This window comes from Pelodiscus sinensis, chromosome 4, assembly GCF_049634645.1.
Source record: "Pelodiscus sinensis isolate JC-2024 chromosome 4, ASM4963464v1, whole genome shotgun sequence".
Classification (NCBI taxonomy): domain Eukaryota; kingdom Metazoa; phylum Chordata; order Testudines; family Trionychidae; genus Pelodiscus; species Pelodiscus sinensis.
In genome coordinates this window covers 66,792,297-66,811,957 of record NC_134714.1, presented here as the reverse complement: position 1 = coordinate 66,811,957, position 19,661 = coordinate 66,792,297, and the positions used below count along the sequence as shown (strand labels likewise).

Sequence of the window (19,661 nt, the reverse complement as noted above, 5' to 3'; positions counted from 1 at the left end):
GATCTGCTGGCAATGCTCCTCTTAATGCAACCTATTATGCTATTAACCTTCTTGGCTACAAGGGCACACTATTGACTCTCATATCCAGCTTCTTATCCACAGTAACCCCAGGTCCTTTTCTGCAGAACTACTACTTAACTGTTTGGTCCCCAGCTTGTAACAATGCTTGGGATTCTTCCGTCCCAAGTGCAGGACTCTACACTTGTCCTTGTTGAACCTCATCAGATTTCTAGTGGCCCAATCCTCCAATTTGTCTAAGTCACTCTGGACCCTATCTCTGCCCTTAAGCGTATCTACCTCTCCCCCCAGCTTAGTGTCATCCGCAAACTTGCTGAGGGTGCAATCCATCCCCTCATCCAGGTCATTAATAAAGATATTGAACAAGTGGAATATCTAGTGGAATGCTTCATATGCCACCAGAACAGAAAAAATGGGCTTTTTCCTTTGTTACCTACATGGGATTATGGCATTTGTAGTGTATCCTGTTGATGCCAGTAGGATCCAGATCTCTGGTGACTAGTTGTTAAACGTGTGCTTGCAGTGTATATACTTTATTTAAATTTTCTCCCTCAATCTTGTGTGCCATGTGTGTTCTCTTGACAGAATTATTTCCCGTTTAGAAAAGGGGACATTGAAACTTCTGGCTGAGAATGAGCGGATTGCATCCTTTTCACCTGGCTTTCATGAGAGCCTTATGAAGGCTTATGAAAGCAGCACAGCCAAGGTAAAAAATGAATAGCCCTTAAGGGGTTAAAGATATGAAATTCCAAGACATTTCCAGTAATATGTTTGCCTTGCTCTCCCTTTCCACGGTCAGTTTGACTGTTCTGATATCTGTTCATCCTGCTCTGGGATGTCACTTCTCAGTTTATTTGAAGACCATGTTAAAACTATGCTTCCTTGCCCAGATTGAACCTGTGAATTGATTGCTAGGGTCAATAATTTGTAGCTGGAAATTCCTTTAACTAACTTGTATTTCGATTAGGGTGAAATCCTGACTCCATTGAAGTCTGTGGCAAAACTTGTGGTGTTTTTGGTAAAACGCTTAATCTACTCTATACCTTGGTCCCCTGTGTGTTAATAAAAATAATAGAATGTGGGGGGTTGTACTTCCTGAGAGCAATATTGAGAATAAAATCAGCTGATAATTGTGGAATGCTTGTGAGGAGGGTCATATAAATAGCTAGAGGTAGCAGCTTTGTTGAAGCTGCCTCACTGATTGAAAGGTTTCCTTTCTTTCAGCTGAGGAGAGATGGAGACATGGGAATGCCCCGCTATTATTCTCACCTTCTCAGAATCCCTTTTTTCTTTGAGTGCTTGCTCATGTCCATTGCGTGTTAGGGGTATGTGTTTGCCACATGCGTCAATGCCAGAAGTTATTTCCTTAGCAGTATTTGTAGGGTAGCAGCTCTGGCAACACCTGGAGTGGTGTCCTTATGGCACTATGCTCCTGTCTACCCCTCTCTCCCCCCCCCCCCCCCCGTTCTTTCTTGCTGCCAGTGAAGATGCTTATGGGTACTGGGATTAGTGTGTGGGGGTTGCTGCAGCAACTCCTGACTTTAAGTGGTTTCCATTATATACAGGATTTACAGTTTATTTCAATGTTCACAGCACCTTCAGTATAAAAATTGTTCCAGTAACCCTGACAGTGCTAGAACTATTTGCTGCCTTGTGCTAGCTTTTAGTCATTCTGCCTAACAGCCTCTTCCTTTAAAATAGTTCATAGTTACAGTTAAGGATGTTAAGGACTAGTCGACTATCCGGTAAGAAAATGCTTATTGGCTAGTCAGTCAACTAGTCGATTTCCCCTTCCTTGCTGCCTCTATCAGACTGACCCCAGGCTCCATGAGGACGCTGTGGCTTTGAAATGCACAAGAGCCCCTGCTGGGGACTCTTGTACATTTTAAAGCTGGCATGCTGCGTGCAGCCTGGATTCAGTGGGACTTCCCATTGGCCCGGGCTGCACGCGGAGTTCTGCATTCCTCCTTCGAAATGTACAAGATCCCCAGCGGAATGTGGAAATGCCTGTCGAGTAGTAGATGGAAATTTCATCTACTACTTGACTAGTCAATTAACTGCAATTTTCCATCCTTAGTTACAGTTAGCCCTTAGTAGTTTTAGTTAGCAGTTTGTCCCAAATGGGACTTTGCATCGGGATGGGTAATGCCCTGATCCCCAGGTATTAAGCCATGCGATCACTGTAAGTGTCCCATGCCCATCAGCAACCCTCATAGCAGCTATCTGAGAGAATCTGGGAGAAGGACACATAAGTAACAGGTTTCACATTTGTAAGTCGTTTAAACCTAGGACAAAGAGGGAGAGGGACATTTGTCTCCAAGTGCCCCTATGGAGTTGGCATTAACTGTGGCACCAGAGCAGAGGTCCAAATCAGCCCTAAGCACCACAGCATTGGTGTGGAGCACCCCACTGGCACCAACTTCTTGATGGCACTGGTCTCCCTCCTAACCCTTTCCAAGAAGTCCAAGGAACTTACAAGGGGAAGATCTCCCATTTCCTGTAAAGGAGAGGGAAAGGCTGGAGGAGAGCCAGCACTTGCATTGGCTAACTCAATTTCTCCATAAGGGAGTCAGGTACAAGCTCAAGTTGAGTGGTCTAGCCCCCCTCCCCCTCTTCGTCCCCCAAACCCAGCAGTTTATGGTGGGGCCCTGGCCACTACCAGTTTGCAGTCCTCCTATTTGGCTTGGCAACTTCACTGAGTGCTCACCAAGTGCATGTCCGTGGTGTCTGCTTACTTGAGATGCAGAGAGTACAGATTTACCTGTACCTCAATGACTGACTTATCAAAGGCCCCAAGTCCAAAGGAATGTTCGGGAACTACTGACCACTTGTGGATGTCTTGGCCTGGTCATGAACTCTGAAGCCCACACACATCCCTGTATGTAGGATAGAATTTATTGGAGCCTTACTGGGCTCCATTCACACCAGGGGTTTCCTGCCACAGGACAGGTTTCAGGCCTGGTTGAGCGTCGTCGTAGAAGTGTCTGCATTTCCCTTAACACCCAGAGTATGCCTGTGCTTGTTGGGACATTTGGAAATGTATCAGATGCCATGCCAGGCTCTACATGCGCACCCTTCAGCAATGGCTGACTTCCACCTACTCTCAATCCAGGGATCACCTGGACAAGCTCGTCACCATTCCCTTGGCAGTACTTACCTTGGTATGGTGGTGGATCAGGAGCGAAAATGTCCTAGGAGTGCCGTTGACAGCCCTGCTTCCTCTGAGTTGCTCCAGGATGCCTCAGACCTCAGCTGGGATGTGCACCTTCGAGGTGCTGTTGTGTACCTGGGGCTCAGTGAGAGATGTTGCCCATGTCCCTTCTATGACCCACCCTCCTTCCTCACTGTCAAAACTTCTGGCAAGAAGGAACTGAAGGTGGAGGGAGTGCATGGCGCCTGTTATACCTTGTGATGTGGGTGCTACTTCAGGGATTGCCAGAGCATTCCCCTATGGATACTGCTAAGGGTAAAACTTCCAGCACTGGTGCATGTGGTGAGCACACATCCCTAATATGGAAAGACATGTGGAACGCATCTCGAAGAGCACCAGTTATGAAACAGGTGACTGTATTTTTTGAGCTGACATGCATTGAGTGATTGTGAATGGCTATTTCTCCAGGGCATAACCCTGTTAGTTTTGTTTCCTGGTCTCAGGATAGTTCCTCAGGATAGGAGATGCCCCATACCATCCTCTTTAGTGACTGCCTTTTCCTCACTAATGCCGACTAAGAGTTAATCATTTGTGGTTGTAAAATGAGTTTCTGAACAGCTTGACTGTGGTAATACCTAAGTTCACATTAATTTCTTTTTATCCTTCCAGCTGTTGGGCTGTGTCAAATCAGGGAACTGCATTATACTAATGGAATCTGTTGTATGTTCATAGGTATCCCTCCTGCTGCCTTCGTCTGTACAGTTTGTTTCTTTCCAGCCAGAAACTGACAATCGCTCTAACTTTCCAAGTGACAGGGCTTTTCATATATTTAAGAAACAAAGGTAAATGTCCTCTAGTTTTAGTGTTTGGGGTATGATTTATTATCTAGGATTACGAGCAGTTGGATACCGTAACATCCAGCAGGACTGCCTGTATAAAATATAGTGGGGATAGGCTTGGGAATGTTTTGCTGTAAAAACATAGGCCGTTACTATTTACAGAGGAATTAGAACTGAACTTCTTCAAAGAATGGAAGCCTTAATTCTGCAGTTGTTGTTGATGTGCCAATGTAACACAGTTCTGGTTTAACTCTGCCTTGGGAGCTGCTCCTTTCTGTGTATCTCCTATTTTGTGGTGGGAGTCTGGCAGGGCACTTCCTGTTGACTTCTTTTTTCCTGTAGAAGTGATTTCATGTGGTTCCTATGTTCTTCACTTCTTTGAGGGATCCACTCCACTGGTTCACTTGCTTATCTGACCCCTAATCTGCCTAATGAAATGAATGTTTTGGTCATTATGTCTGAGTTTAAGCAGAGCAGTGTCAGTGCTGTGCTGCAGAATGAAACTAATAATTTCAATGGTGATTGTCACTGCTGCAAAATGGTAAGCTATATGAGGCCTTTGCAATGTGACTTATTCCATTTGGAGTATAGTCCATTGAAATATTGGCTGGGCTTTCAGTTGCTATTGGTTCAGATGTTGAAAGCTCAGGACTTGATATATGTTTGCATCTTTGGCTCAATAGGGACATCTTTTATGAATTGCTACGTGAGTGGGAGGATAACCGTGAAAAACCAGGCTGGGACTTCGAAATTGTTCTTGGCAACAGGATCAGGTAGGCAACTGATATTGCAGCTCTGATGTGCTAATGGGAAATACAGTTAAAAGTTGTTTTTGTCCCAGAAGCTAGTAGACCCACACATAGCATGGAGTTAATTATAAAGAAGCTGTTACTGTAAAGTACCATGTTTGGGAGCAGACTAGACTAATAGACTTCAAGTCCAGGAGAGACCATTATGATGATCTAGTCTGACTTCCTCTATATTGCAGGTGACTGAACTTTGCCCACCCACTCCTGAAATAGACCCCAATCTCTGACTGAGTTACTGAAATCCTCAAATTATTGCTTAAACGATTCAAGTAACAGAGTATTCACCATTTACTCTAGTTTACACATTCAAGTGACGCCTACCCCATGCTGTAGAGGAAGGCAACCCACTCAGCACTGTCTCTGCCAAGTTGATCTGGGAGAAAATTCCTTCCTGACCCCAAATATAGCCATCAGTTAGACTCTGAGCAGGTAGTCAAGACCTACCCACCGGACACCTGGGAAAGAATTATCTGTAGTTACTCAGAGCCCTGCCCATGTAGTGTCTCATCTCCAGCCATTAGGTAATTTTTGCTACTGGCAGTCACCAAAAGGCACATGTCATTGTAGGCTGTCCTATCATACCCTCCCTTCCATACGTTTATTAAACTCAGTCTTAAAGCCAGCTATATTTTTTCCCTCTGCTGCTTACCTTTGAAGTTCTGAAGCAGTCTTCCGTTCTCTGATGGTTAGAAATATTTGTCTAATGTCAAGCCTAAACTTGTTTGTTGTTTGGCTAGTTTATATCCATCTGTTCTTGTGTCCACATTGCTGCTTAATTTAAATATCTCCCCTTCCTCCCTAGTATGTATTCCTTCGATATATTTATAAAGAGTAATCATAGCTCTCCTTCAGCCTTTTGGTTAGGCTAAATAAGCCAAGCTCTTTGAGTGTCTTCTCAGAAGGTAGATTTTTCTCTTCCTCTGGTCATAGTAGCCATTGTTTCATCTGCTCCAGGTTGAATTTGTCTGTCTTAAACATGGGAGAACAGAATTGCACATAATACTCCAAATGAAGTCTCACAAGAGCCTTGTATAATAGTACTAACACTTCCCTGCCTCTACTGGAAATACCTCTCCTCAATTCATTCTGGGGATTTCATTAACCTTTTTCATGGCCACATCACATTGAAGGCTGATAGTCATCCAGTGACCAGTTAATACACCCAAGCCTTTCTCTTCCTCCATCCAAGTGATGAGGCCCCATCTTATAGCAAAAATCTATATTCGTCCCTAAATGCATGATTTGCACTCTGCACTATTGCATTTCATTCCATTACTCCCATTTTACAAGGTCATCCAGATTATCTGGTGTGATGTTCTGATTCTTCTCCCAGCTTTGTATCATCCACCAATTTTATTAGCTCACTGTTACTTTGTGCCAACATCTGTAATAAAACTTAAATAAGATTGATTCCTGAGAAACTCTGCTAGTAACCTCTCTCCAACCTGACAGTTCACCTTTCAGTATGACACATAACAGTCCTCCTCTTTAGCTAGTTCCTTATCCACCTTTCAGTTTTCATATTAAGCCCCGGCTTCTCCAATTTAACTGATTGTCCTGCACCTTTCAGGCATATTTGGCTGCCTGGCTGAATGAAGGAAATAGTGCTTTATGGAGCGGAGGAAGGGGGTAAAAACTGCTGCAAAAGGAATCAGTGTGGTTACTACTTGTTCCCTAGGGATGCAGGGTTTTAAAGGGGCAGCCCTGAGCCCAAAGCATCCCTTTTACAATGCAGCAGGCTGAAATAGGGCCTATCCACCCTTTAGGTTATAAAATACCAGGTCTTTGGTCAAGACCTGCTTTGGACATTACAATAGCTGCCACTTTTGGGGTTTGGGAGGGGCAGGTCTGAGAAGGAATTTTTCCCTTTACCACCCAAGGGTGGTAAGTTGGAGGTTTTTTTGCTTTCCTCACAGTGGGTTTAGGAAGAGCTATGTTCTTGCATGGCATGTAAGGCATATGTTGTGACTCGTTATGTAAGTATAGGGTAGATGTTCATGCAGATACTCCATAGGACAGGTATACAGTTGACCAGATAAATGGCTTGGAAAAGGGCTTAAAAAGAGGTATGTGTTAAAGGAACAAACGTGTGTGTGTTTGGGGACTCAAATGATTGGTACAGCCGGGAGCCAGCCTTCCATTTTTATAACCCTCTTTCTACCTCCTGTGATGGGCAAGGTCCTGACAATGGGTTTGCTGGAGTGACCTGGATGGAAAAAGAGTGGGAGCAGGTATGAGCCTCCCCACTTCCACAGGTTTGATGAGGCCTTGGCAATGGATTTGGTGGAGCACCTATATGGAAAAAAGAGGGAGAGCTAGTAAAAGCCTCCCTCTTCCCCCCAGTAATTACTGTGCTGTAGGGATGTAAGTGACTAGTCGACTAGCTGACCAGTTCGAGGGGGGAGGGGCGGAGGAGCCTGTGCTGGGGGGGAGCTGGCTTAAAAGCCGGTTCCCCCAAGCACCTTCTTCGCAGGGGGCTAGCAGGGACCAGCGTGAGCTTGGACTGTTGTGCTTCTGCTTTTTAAATGTATTAGGAGCCTGTGAGCCTCCCCCCTTATCGACTAATCGAGTGTCAATTAGTGATTAAACTAAATTTAACATCCCTACTGTGCTGTACACTTTTTATCTGCCAAGTAGTATCAGACATCTAATAATAAAGTTGCAGCCTGATTAATCCCATTTCAAAATTCTTTTTCTTTGATATAGTCAGACAATTTTTCATTGGGAAATGTATCCGATGCCTTACTGAAATCTTAAGTAAATTATATCTACTGCATTTTCTTTGCTTAAAAAGTCAGTTATTTTCCCAAAGGAGATCAGATTGGTCTGGCATGTTTCACCTTTTATAAAAACCATGTTGTGTGTTTTCCTGATTACCATTCGCCTCTGTCCTTAACGACTTTCTCTTTCAAAATTTGTTCCAAGACCTCGTTGAGGGCAAACTAAGGCCTATAGTTTCCTGGATTACTTTTTTCTCTTTCTTAAAAATAAAAACAATAGAATAGCAATTCTTCAGTTGTACGGTATGTGTGATGGAACTCCCCCACCCCCTTCCATGCTTTATGAAATGGTCTTATAAACACAAATATGTATAACTCAAAGATGCTTAGGACAAATTGCCTCATGTAACCTATCCATCTTTGTCTTAATCCACTGGATCTGTTTCTTATTTTGGTATGTCTCAGTCTTGTGTGTAAAATTAGCCATGGAGTATGGAATGGTTTATGGTTGTTAAATGTGTAAATGAAAGCCATCAATGGGAATTCTGCTGCTGGGAGGCCTCAGTGTCTGGGCAATTGTATGCAAATAGCCTTTTGTCTTTAAGCTTTAGCTGTGGCTGGTAGAGACTGGCCGGGTGACTTCTCATGCATAAAGGGAATCTTTAAAAACAGTAGGAATGTACGAGTGTTTGGTTTAAAAGAAAAGGAAGCTTTTCTTCACTCAGTGCAGTCAACCTGTGAAACTCCTTGCCAAAGGATGCTGTGGAAGCTAGGACTTTAACAGGGTTCAAAAAAGAGCTAGATATATTCGTGGAGGTTAGGTCCATCACTGGCTATTAGCCAGGATGGATAGGAATGGTGTCCCTAGCCTCTGTTTCTCTGGAGATGGGTGACAGGGGTGGGGACCACCTGTTGTGTTTTTTCTCCCTCTGGGGCATCTGGTATTGGCCACTGCCTGCAGACGGGATACGGGGCTGGATGGACCATTGGTCTAACCCAGTATGGCCATTCTTATGTCTTTGGCTGGCTGGACACCAGAGGGAAGGAACAAAAGGCCCCTGGGTGAAGAACAGCCCTGGTTTTGAAAGGCTTAGCTGGGAAATGAATAGTTTTAGGGTGAGTTTTATAATTTTGTACTGAAGATTTAGTGTTAGAATTAGCGAAGCGTTTTCTGTTACTTTTAATTTGTAATCTACTTTGCTCTGCCTGTTCTCACTTATAACCACTTAAATCCTACTGCTTATACTTAATAAAATCACTGTTACTTACTGTCAAGCCCAGTGTAAGTAATTATTACCTACAATCAGTGTGTACATTGTCCCTTTTCATTGTTAAAGGGGGCTTACCTAAATAATTCTTTTGGGGTTCCGATCCCATTTGGGGAGTGGTATCCTGGGAAGTTGGGCCCTAAACTGCATTTTCCTTAGACCGGAAGAGATTTAGACCAAGCCTTGAGAAGCCCCAGAGAGCAGGAAGGCAAGGAGCAGTGGCCTTGTCAGTACTCCAGGAAGCTTCCTCCCCAAGGGGTCTTCTGTGTCCTCACCCCATCACAATATGAACCTCAGGTTTATAGATTAAATGTTCTTGCTATGGGGTTTGCAATTTCACCTGCCACTTCTAATATTCTTGGAAAGAGAGAATTCAAGGCCCCGTGAAGCTGAGTTGAGTTTGACTTCCATCTTGGATATGATGATTTCTACCCCCATATCTCTGTTGACATTAGTCAATTTGTCACTACCCCATAATTCTTACTTTGCCTCTGTTTTAATGAGGCTAATGATTTGTTCAGGTGTTGGGCCATGCCTTTAATCACACCCCATCCTCAGTGTTTAGCAGTGTCACTTCTGCTTTCCTTGTTTGCTTATTTATATGTCATTGGAAGGTATAGGTTTTAAAGAAGTCACATTGTGCTTCTGTGATAGCTGTATGTAGAATCTGTTTTGACTGATTTTAGCAGTTTATTTTCTTTCCCAGGGCTATGATGAATCACCTCACAGCAGCCTATAATCACAGCCACTTTGCCAGGCTTTTTCAGAAACAGCTTATCCAGGTAAATAACTTATTGTATTTTTCATAAATAGAGCAGTTTTGCCAAGCTATAGCAAAATGTAACCTATTATTTATATGTTTGTACACATACTTTTTGCTGTAATTGAACACAAGCAATGAGAATTATTTGAGGGGGTGGGGAAAATGGATCTCATAGGCAGAATTAAGGCATTAGGGAGCCTTTCTCTTCTATGCTGGATTTGAAGTGATAGTCTAGATTTGTAGACCCATTATCTAATGACTTTTGAATGGGTTGTGTAACGTAAGTTTGTTCCATTACAGTTCCCAATGGACAAATGTCCACATCCTAATAGACACACTCAGGAATTAATCAATGACAGAGATTGGATTACTCAGTCTATTTCTACCTCTGAGATGATTTGTGTGTTTTGTAGCACACTGATAGGGCTGTGTAAGGAGCTAGGAATATACTGAGGGCTTTGGTCTTGACAGCTGTTCACCTAGCACATTTTACCAACAATAAAAATTAATATATTTGCAATTTAAAAAGTTTAGAAGTAGATGTATATCTGTTTCAGACTTGCCCAATTAAGTTTGTTGTGTTTCTCAGTGGAACTAATTGTGGTTGCTGGATCCAGATATGATGGCCCCAAATTTGGCTTAATTATGCCAGGAAGATGGTGTTCTGTCTAATTCTTTTACATGCTAACCTTCCAAGTAATGTATGAGATCACTGTAAGTGAAAGAGAATTTTCTGCTTGTTTGCTTTGTGTATAGTCTTGTCCATTGCTGATCCTGTATTGCTGGTCAGTTTCTCTTGTTTGTGGGTGGTCTCCATTTACATAGCACAATTGAGAGGAGTATTTTAAAAAAATCTAACCTAGGGATGTTAAGAGATTAACTGGTTAATCAATAAGCTTGATGATTATCAGTTTCTGTTAAGGGGTAAGATTGCCAGAGTCTCAGCATGCTTACCCAGTATGTCCACGGTCCCTTTTGGGCTGCTGGCTCAGTGCCTGCTGCTGCCATTCCTGGAGCTCTGCTGCTATCCTCCATGCCTGTGCACTTGGCATACCATCTGGCACCCTGTGCCAGGACTTTGCTGCAGTGAGGTGTGCCAGCTGCTGGGACCGAATGTGCTAGCATTCTGGGCAGCAGCAGAGACACAAGCATGATGTTCTTGTACTACACCAGAAGCCGGGGCGGGACACCTATGCAGGCGGCAGCAGAGTCCTGGAGGTGGTGGTGGCAGCAGTGGGGAACTGCAAATACCAGGGCAGCAATGGAGCTCTAAGTAAAACCTGGGGTGCTGTAGCGCACACACCCACACACACGTACCTGTAGTTTGCTGAGTAAACATTTAATTGATAATTACTGTTTTTTAAAAGTGTGGCATAATCTCTAGCTGTAATCTGTGGGATATGTAGATTGTAGTGGGTTTTTTGCCCTTAGGTATGATGTCCATCTGCATTTGGAAAGGAAGATGTCAGTTTGGATCTGTGCAAGGTTTTTGAGAAGTTGATGGATTTCCACTCCACACAGCTGAATGCAGTGCCTTGCATGTTTAGAAACTTCAGGGGGTAGCCAAGTTAGTCTGTACAGGATAAACTTAAAAAACAACAAATGATCTTGGTAGCACTTTGTAGACTAAAAAAAATGTAGATGGTATCATGAGCTTTCGTGGGCACAGCCCAATTATTCAGATGACCATCTATATATTTTGTTGGTCTATAAAGAGCTACCAGACCATTTGTTGTTTTTTTAAGTTTATCCTGTACAGACTAACTCGGCAACCCCCTGACGCTTCTGTATTTTAAAAGTTACTTAAATCCCTAATGTAAACACACACCCCGTATCAGAGGCAGCAAGGAGGAGCCGGCTTAAAAGTTGGTACTCCCAGCACCGTCTGTACGGGGGGAGGAGAGGCAGGGGAGGCAGAAGCACAGTGCGAGGGGAGACTGCTTCAGTCCCCACTTGTGCTAGGTCCCAACTGCTGTGCCTCTGCCTTTAAAATGTGGGTAGCTCTTACTACATTTAAAAGGCAGAAGTGCAACCGAGATAGCAAGCATGCCCCCACTCCCATCAACTAATTGAGTAGTCGATGGAAGTTCCATTGACTACTTGATTAGCTGATGAATCTAAATTAATATTCCCAATCTAAACCCACAACATTTTTTCGGAAAGATTGAGTAAAATGCAGTACCAAAAACTACTTGCAATGCATATTTTTAAATTTCTCAACTTGTAATCAAATCGGTGTCCCTTTAGGATGGGACTTTCAAAGGAGATTAAGGAATTAGCTACCCAGTTTACAAATTGGGTACCTATCTCCCTTAGTCACCTTTGAAAATATGACCTTTTCAATATATTTCTAATCTGAAAAGACTTCTTCTGCAGATGTGCTCCCTTTGTGTCTATATAATTGTCATCTGTTGACTTAATGAGGAAAATACACATGAACTGCTCTGGTTCTGTAAGGCTAACAGAAGAATGCTAGCTAAGAGACTAGGGTCATCAACAAAGATGTTAACTAGTTCCAATTGCAAGGCCAGGTTTCTCCCTTGGTTGCATCTGAGCATTCCTACTGAAGATTGTAGAGTTTTCACAGGCTTTCTGTAATAAGGCACTGGTATAACTGTCCAGAATTTGACCTGCTTAGACTTGTGTGATTTGTGACCATCTAGGGAGGTTGTGGACTTCACATATTGGAGATATTTAAGAGCAGGTTAGACAGCCATCTGTCAGGAATGATCTAGGTAGCGCTTGGTCCTGCCATGAGGGCCAGGGACTTGATTTGATGGACCTTTCAAGGTCCCTTCCGGTTCTAGTATTCTGTGATATTTAGGAAGGTATCCAACTTGATTCTCAGAGTCCACGGTGAATTTGAGGTGGGCAGATGTAAAATTACTTTCCTTTATAATTTGAGCATATTCGGTTTAGAATTATTGAGATGTAATACATGTTAACGTCACCGTACTGTATTTTAAGGGGTGTACTTCTCATTGGGGTGCTAGAATTTAAAGCTGCATCCTTGAGGTGCCTAGGTAACTGATCAGCTTTGAGGGCTTGCTGACCTCTACCTTTGAGTGCTGAGCCACAGAGTTCTGTGTGGATGAGCTACTGCAAATAGTACTTAAAATCTGTGACACATTGAGGAGCCCCACGGAGCCTGGTCCAGATACATGCAGTAGATGACTGAGAGAAGTGCAGTCTTAAATAGTCCCGATCCCTGAGACGGTGCACTAAACGGTGGAAGACTGAACTTTGGTTCATGCAGGTTGTATAGTTATCCATAGGATTTATATTCTGGCTATGTAATAAGCTGGTCTGGCCCAGAAGCCTAGTGGCCTCATGTTATGTGTTGGATCTGGAGTCCATTCCTGAGACCACTAGGCTGGAAGGGTGTGGGTCTTGTGTGCTTTTCTATATATTCTCCCCTGCCCCCCTTGACTGTCTGAAGGAGGTAGCATTCAGAAGCTCTATAAGGAGCCATATCCAGTTCTTTGCGTTGGATAGGAAGCTCCTAAACCAAAAGTCTTTATACGGGGCAGAGTATGGATGGGGCAAGATATCCAAGATAAAAGAAAATCTTAAACTTCCCATCTCCCTCCTTTTTCCCCCCTCCTGAAGATGTGTAAAGGTCCTATTGGTGGTGGCACAAGTTGGGGTGATACCCCAGACCAGGATGTCCTAAATATGCTGGGTTCCGATAACCTGAACCGGCTGAAGAGGCTACAGGAGAGATTTGTCGTTCCTCAGAGCATCAGAGGGCCCTGCCCACCCCCTGCCTTCCCAGGGTGCCAGCAGTTCTTCAGGGACTTCATTCTCAGTGCAGGAAGGTTAGCTGCATATCACTGCTTCTGCCTTGGCTAAGTTTGGATGGTTGTTGGTTAATACCACTGGCTTGTGCCACAATTGGGGAGTTGACTGAGAGACTGGTCTTGGAACTCCAGGTCTTTGGGACAGTGGAGCCCTAGTGGGGATGTTTTCAAACTGCAGAAAGTTGTCATTTGCACTGCCCATTAAGTACTCCTGATTGGCAAAGTTACCAAATTACTCTTGTTTCCACTGGCACAATCCATCTTCCCCTCTTAAGAGTTACATCAGGCTAGTTCCTAGTTAGCTTACTACAGAATCAAACTGAATGTCTTGCCACAGGGGATCAGGATTTTCCAGAGCTACGAGGTGATTCAACAATGAACAGCAGGTGCTCTACATAGCTGAAGTGTTCCTCACAAGGTGATATTTAGTGCCCTGCAATGGAGTGTGAGGCTGCTACATGGTTAGCCCTTCAGTGCATAGATGCAGATCTCCCTTAGACTGCAACTGCAGTGAGTTTAGAGGACCTCACAATCTCATCTGTAGATCATCATCATTAGAACCAGCACACCATTGGAGAATAATGAGTCTCTGTTCCAGAGAAGCCCAAGATTAGAATGGAAGAAGTGTTAGTTTAATGTCGAGGTTGGCTAGTGTATTGACAGAGCTGTGTGCAGAGACTTTCCTGGAGTCTAAGAGCCAGACAGAGCCTGGGCAGACAGTGCTATTCTTGACCACACAATGTACTTGGAGCTTCCCTTAAATGAGCTGATGTTTTGTATCAACTCTCCCCAGCTTCAGTGATTAAGGCTTAAATATTAGTTGAGATTCCACTACTATTTTCACCTTCAGTCTGACTTTTTTCATCTTTTGCTGAAGCTACCAGTTCAACCAGCATCTGATGGATAGCCTGTGCCTAAAGATACTCGAGCTGGATGGCCTTACTTTTGTAGAGCATGAACCTAGTGATGGGGAAGCAGATATGGATGAACAGGTAAGTGTTATGTTCCAGGTAATTGCTAAAAATTTGTTCATTGATCAGTCCAACAGCTGGTTCATGACGATGGTTTCCTAGCTGTTAGTGATATAAATAAGAATGGATTTGTTTAAAATTCAGTTATAGTTGTAATTGTTACCCTCTTAAATTCTAAAATACTATTTGCTGTTTTGTCGCTGTGTGTGGAAGGTAAGAAATTTTCCACTAAAGTTCCAGTAGCCACTTTAGCTTTGCTTCTGTGTCCTGCTACAGTTATGGTTACAGCAGAAACTATGCAAAGCATGGCACTTTTGATGTTTAACAACTCTTAAAATGTGGTTTTACTCTAAAGAGTGACAAGTTTTGGCATCTTAGCAGGTCTGTTCACTGTGTTGAGTCTGATGGTCTGACTGCACTAAAAATAAAGTAATTTTTCATGTTAACTCTGTAGAACTAACATACCTATAGGAGAGAGAATTAGGTTCTCTTCTGGCTTATGCAGCATCATCAGAATTGTTAACTAAGTTCTGACTGTAAGGCTAACCGTGCAATCCCATTGTTCTCAAACTTTGCCTAGTTGTCTGTGCAACTCCACTAAAATCCTGAGGTTTTTACAGATGTAACAGAAGTCAGAATATGGCCAGCAGGATCTTTCATGATCATGTTGTACAACTCCCAAATAATTTAGTTTGCCTAAGATCCCAGGGTTTGTTGTTTCTTCAACTCTGGCAACAAAGCAAGCACAGCACGTAGCCAACAGCAGCCGAGCCGCAGCTGATGTCCCTGAGAACTTAGAGAGCAGGTTCACCCTGAAAAATGATTTGGTGAAGATGGCAGCCTAGCGTCCTACATGTGGTGTTTCAATGACTGATAGCTCAGCTTAAAAGTTGCTCCAGGGGTGACCTTGGCAATTACAGCCTGTAAGCCTGCTTTCAGGTACCGGGCAAACTGAAACTGTAGTAAAGAACAGAATTGTTAGATACATAGATAAACATAATTTATTGGGGAAGAGTCAACATGGGTTTTGTAAAGGGAAACAATGTTTCACCAGTCTACAAGAATTCTTTGACAGGGTCAGCAAGCATGTGGACTGGGATTCGGTGGATATAGTGTATTTAAGCTATTCAGAAAGCCTTTGATGTGGTCCCTCACCGTACCCTCTTTAGCCAAGTAAGCTGCCATGATGCAAGAGGGAAGGTCTTCTCGTAGATTGGTAACTGGTTAAAAGATAGGAAGCAAAGGTAGGTATAAAGGGTCAGTTTTCAGAAAGGAGAAAGGTAAATAATGGTGTCCCGGAAGGTCTGTTCTGGGGTTAGTCATATTGATAAATGATCTAGAAAAGGGGATAAATGAGGCAGCAAAATTTGTGGATTCTACAAAACTGCTCATGATAGTTAAGTCCAAGGCAGACTGCAAAGAGCTACAAAAGGATCTCTCAAAACTAGGCAGCTGGGGCAACAAAATCGCAGATTAAATTTAATGTTGATAAATGTAAAGTAATGTACTCTGGAAAGTATAATCCCAGCTATACATATAAAAGAATAGAGCCTAAATTAGGGATGCACAGTCTGGGTTGTGTGTGTGTGTGGGGGGGGGGGGGGAAGAACTTGGAGTCATCATGAATAGTTTATTGAAAACATTTACTCAACGTGCAGCAACAGTCAAAGAGGAAAAATATAGGGAATCGGTCAGCAATGGATAGATAAGATTGAAAATATCATATTGTCCCTATATAAATCCTTGGTGTACACCCACATCTTGAATATACTGTGTGCAAATGTGGTTGAGTACTGCTCTAAAAAGATACATTTTGGAATCAGGAAAGGTTCAGAAAAGCGCAACAAAAATAATTAGGGATATGGAATGGCTTCCGTGTGAGGTGAGGGTGATACATGGGGGTTCATGAGGGGTCACATGCACCCTTCCGAGGTGGGAGAGGCTGGCCAGCAGTTGGCAAGGAGACTAGTGGAGCCGGAGGGCTGGTTCTGGCAGCAGAAGTTCCCCTGCACTTACTAGCAGTGCCGCAGTGTGGAAAGTGCAGCAAGGCAGCACTACCTCGTGCTGCTCTCAGGCCATGCTGTTTGGGGGATAAAGGCGGAACCACCCCAGCACTCAATGGAAGTGGTGTGTGTGAGTAGGGTAGAAGTGGAGCAAGGGGGGGGAGGCTTGATGTGGAGGGGGTACTCATGGTTGGCGCCCCCTTACCAATCACCTCTGATGTGAGAAGAGATTAATAAGGCTGGGACTTTTCAACTTGGAAAAGAAACAGCTAAGGGGGCTGTATGGTTGAGGTCTGTAATATTGTGATAGCTGTAGAGAAGGTAGATAAGGACATACTGCTTACTCCTCCTCATAACACAAGATCTAGGGAGTCTCCAAATGAAATTAATAGGCAGCAGGTTTAATACAAATGAAAAGGAGTATTTTTTTCATACAAAGCATAGTTCCACAGGTTAACTCTGCCAGAAGATGTTGTGAAGGCCAAGATTATAACAGGATTCAAAAAAGAATCCTACATTTCACGTAGGATGGGTCCATTAATGGCTGTTAGCTGGGAGGGGCAGGGATGGTGTCCATAGCCTCTGTTAGAAGCTGGGAAAGGGCAATGGGGTGGATTACTACTTGTGCACATTCCCTCTGAGGCACCTGGCATTTGTCGCTGTTGGAAGACAGGATGCTTGGCTAGATGGACCTTTGATCTGACCTACTATGACTGCTCTTAGGCTTCCCAGTTTGTGGTGGTGTTGCTGACCAGTTTTACTTTTCCCTGTTTCAGGATGAAAAAAAGCATTTCATGGTGGCCCTGATGACTCTCCGACTCCTGGGAAAGTTTCTGGGATTTCTTGTTTTCCTGCCATATCGAACAGTGGAACCACCGAGTAGAGACTTGCAGGAGTCTGCAGTGGCATTAAGGAATCAAGTAAGTAACAGCTAGAAAACCAGCCTGTACCTTCTGGGCTTTTGCTTGGCAAGTAAGTTTTCTTTGCCCCCTGATGAGGCAGGTATTTCTCTGCTGCCTCTGGCAACGTCAAGTCAAGTAGTGAGGTGGGACAGTCTCCCTGATGAGTTCCACACTGTGCTGTGCCTTATCTCCTACATGTGTGCCCTGCTGTGTGAAGAGAAGTGTATAAGATAGAGAAAAGGGAGGCGTTAGTGGAGCAGTGCTGACTTTGTTGATAATGCTGTTGAATCATGGGCATTGTATCAGACCTGATTTTGCTGCAAAGACTTCCTTTTTCACATTGTAGGTAAGGGTTCTACTGCCAGAAACACTTTCAGAAGTGTCTCCGCTCTTCCCTAATCTCTTCATTAATATACCAAACCATGTGCAGATTGCCTTTTATCTGTAAGAAATTAACTGAGCTCTATTGATACTATGTCAAGGTTCTATCCAGAAGACCATCTTCTCAAAACTACAGTGGGATCTCCATGAACTATTAATATCACTGTATTTAATTTATATAGGTCTCCAGCCACTAGCCATTTCATTACCACTTAATTGTGCAAAGCGTTAAATTGTGGAAAGAAAAGCCAGAAGATAGATGCGGATTTTCTTTTTAAAGTGTGAAAAGTTAGCTTCAAACTACTTTAAGTTGACTTAATGTGTATTGCCCATCAAGACCCTGCCTGTACTGGATGTATTGAAGCTCCTGAGACGATCGATCTTGAACCGACGTACTATCCTTACCATTCCTTGGGTTGTAGAATTCCTCTCTCTTGTGGACCATTTTGCTCCATTCCTTGACTACTATGGGAGGGTATTTTCCCTTCTGCTGCAGCTTTACAGGTGAGACACTGAGCAAGGGCTCCTGTATTTGCTTGAGAATGTTTCTTTGTAGTGGTGATGGGAATCCCACTCTTCTTCCAAAGTGGGGCTGTGCGGCTACTTGGTGGTCCTCAGGTGGGACCGTTATAAAAATCCCTTATAGCTGTAATAGGGACAGAAGGATGAAGTCACTTGTATAGAAACAAAAGAAATACTATGTTAAAAAAGAGCCCGTTGCAAGCTTTAGGAAATTTGACACTTGAGTGGACCTGAACCAGGGAGTTTGCTAGACGAGGGGAGGTCAGTGCTCCCCTGCTGGCTGCCCTGCTGTCAGCTCCGCTCCTTGGGGTTCCCAAGGCTGGAGTCCCGCTCTCCCCCCCGACACCCTGCTGCCTGCTTGTTGCCACCAGAGTTCCCCAGGCTTCCGGCCTGGGCCCCGCTGCCACCAGGGGTTCTCCTGCCAAGTTGCCCAGCCGCCACCAGCCCCACTCAGGTGCTGCTGGCCCTGCTGTCTTTGGGGGAAGTCCTTGGGGCTTCCTGGCAAAGGCTCACCTGCAGCCACCTGGCCCTGCTGCTGCTGGGAGTTCCCTGGCAGGGGCCACCCAAGTCCACCGCCAGTGGGGATATTCCCTGGCCCTGCCTGGCCTGCTGTCACTGGGGATTTCCTAGGGTTCTCTGGTCAGGGCTGCCTGGCTGCTGCTGGCTCCACTGCTGGGGCCAATCCTGCTTCTGCTGGGGGTTCCCTGGGTTCCCCAAACTGGTGTCGCCTGGCTCCACTGCCCATTGGGAGTTGCTTAGTGGGGTGGGAGCTCCCCATTCACCACCAGGCCCCACTGATTAAAGGGTTTGCCAATCAGGAGGACATAGGCTCCCTAGCCACTCCCTAGCTGCTGCCTGGCCCAGCTACTGCTGGCTCAGCTCGGGATCCCCAGTCCTGTGTTCTCCTGGCTGGCTCCCACTTCTGGTCTCTGGAGTTCTTTGGTCCAGCAACATCCTGCTGGACCATGGATGTTGCCAGACCAGAGAGTCTCAGATTTGGGAGGTTCAACCTGTATAGAGTTTGATTAAATATATATAACTTTCCATGTGTCTTCACTCACAGCGTGCAGCTGCCAAATATAAATTTAGAAGTCCCTCTGCAAAGTTCCTCACTGCCCAAATACTCTCAATTCTTCTCATCTCCATCAAAACTAAGGCAAAGAGATGGGATTTGTAGCATGTCTTACAGTCACTGCAGGCCAAATGTACAATGCATGTTGTACGTTATTTGTGTGTGGGATAAGATGCCTTACTCAAAAGAGCCTGAGATCTAAGGTAGACCATGCATGGGACAGGCCAGGGAGATGGAGAGCACGAAGACAAGTTATAACAAGAATATATTTTTTTAATCTGTTGAAGTATAAAAGTCTTTTCTACTGCCCTTTTTCCATGGCAGAGGCCTGGTTCTTTCTGAAGAAAAGGAGATGAGTTTTCTGAACAAGCTACTGATACTTGCAGTGCTGGGCTGGCTCTTTCAGGTACAGTAGCTCAACGTGTAAATGACTGGAGAAGTG

At 44.2% G+C, this 19,661-nt stretch overlaps 1 protein-coding gene across 6 annotated transcripts in view; it reads left to right on the top strand.

The window, feature by feature from the left end:
• CDAN1 (codanin 1) overlaps positions 1–19,661 on the top strand; it is a 67,431-nt gene that overhangs the window by 18,200 nt on the left and 29,570 nt on the right. For all 6 annotated transcript variants that reach the window (XR_012903454.1, XR_012903453.1, XR_012903455.1 and 3 more), the window contains exons 7-15: positions 604–724; positions 3,902–4,011; positions 4,692–4,781; positions 9,512–9,587; positions 13,178–13,386; positions 14,246–14,360; positions 17,119–17,262; positions 17,963–18,129; positions 19,544–19,625. Coding sequence is in view for 3 of the 6 variants with exons in the window: in XM_075927240.1 (XP_075783355.1) it covers positions 604–724; positions 3,902–4,011; positions 4,692–4,781; positions 9,512–9,587; positions 13,178–13,386; positions 14,246–14,360; positions 17,119–17,262; positions 17,963–18,129; positions 19,544–19,625 (1,114 nt within the window). In the remaining 3 variants the exon portion in view is untranslated. The remainder of the gene's footprint in view (positions 1–603; positions 725–3,901; positions 4,012–4,691; positions 4,782–9,511; positions 9,588–13,177; positions 13,387–14,245; positions 14,361–17,118; positions 17,263–17,962; positions 18,130–19,543; positions 19,626–19,661) is intronic.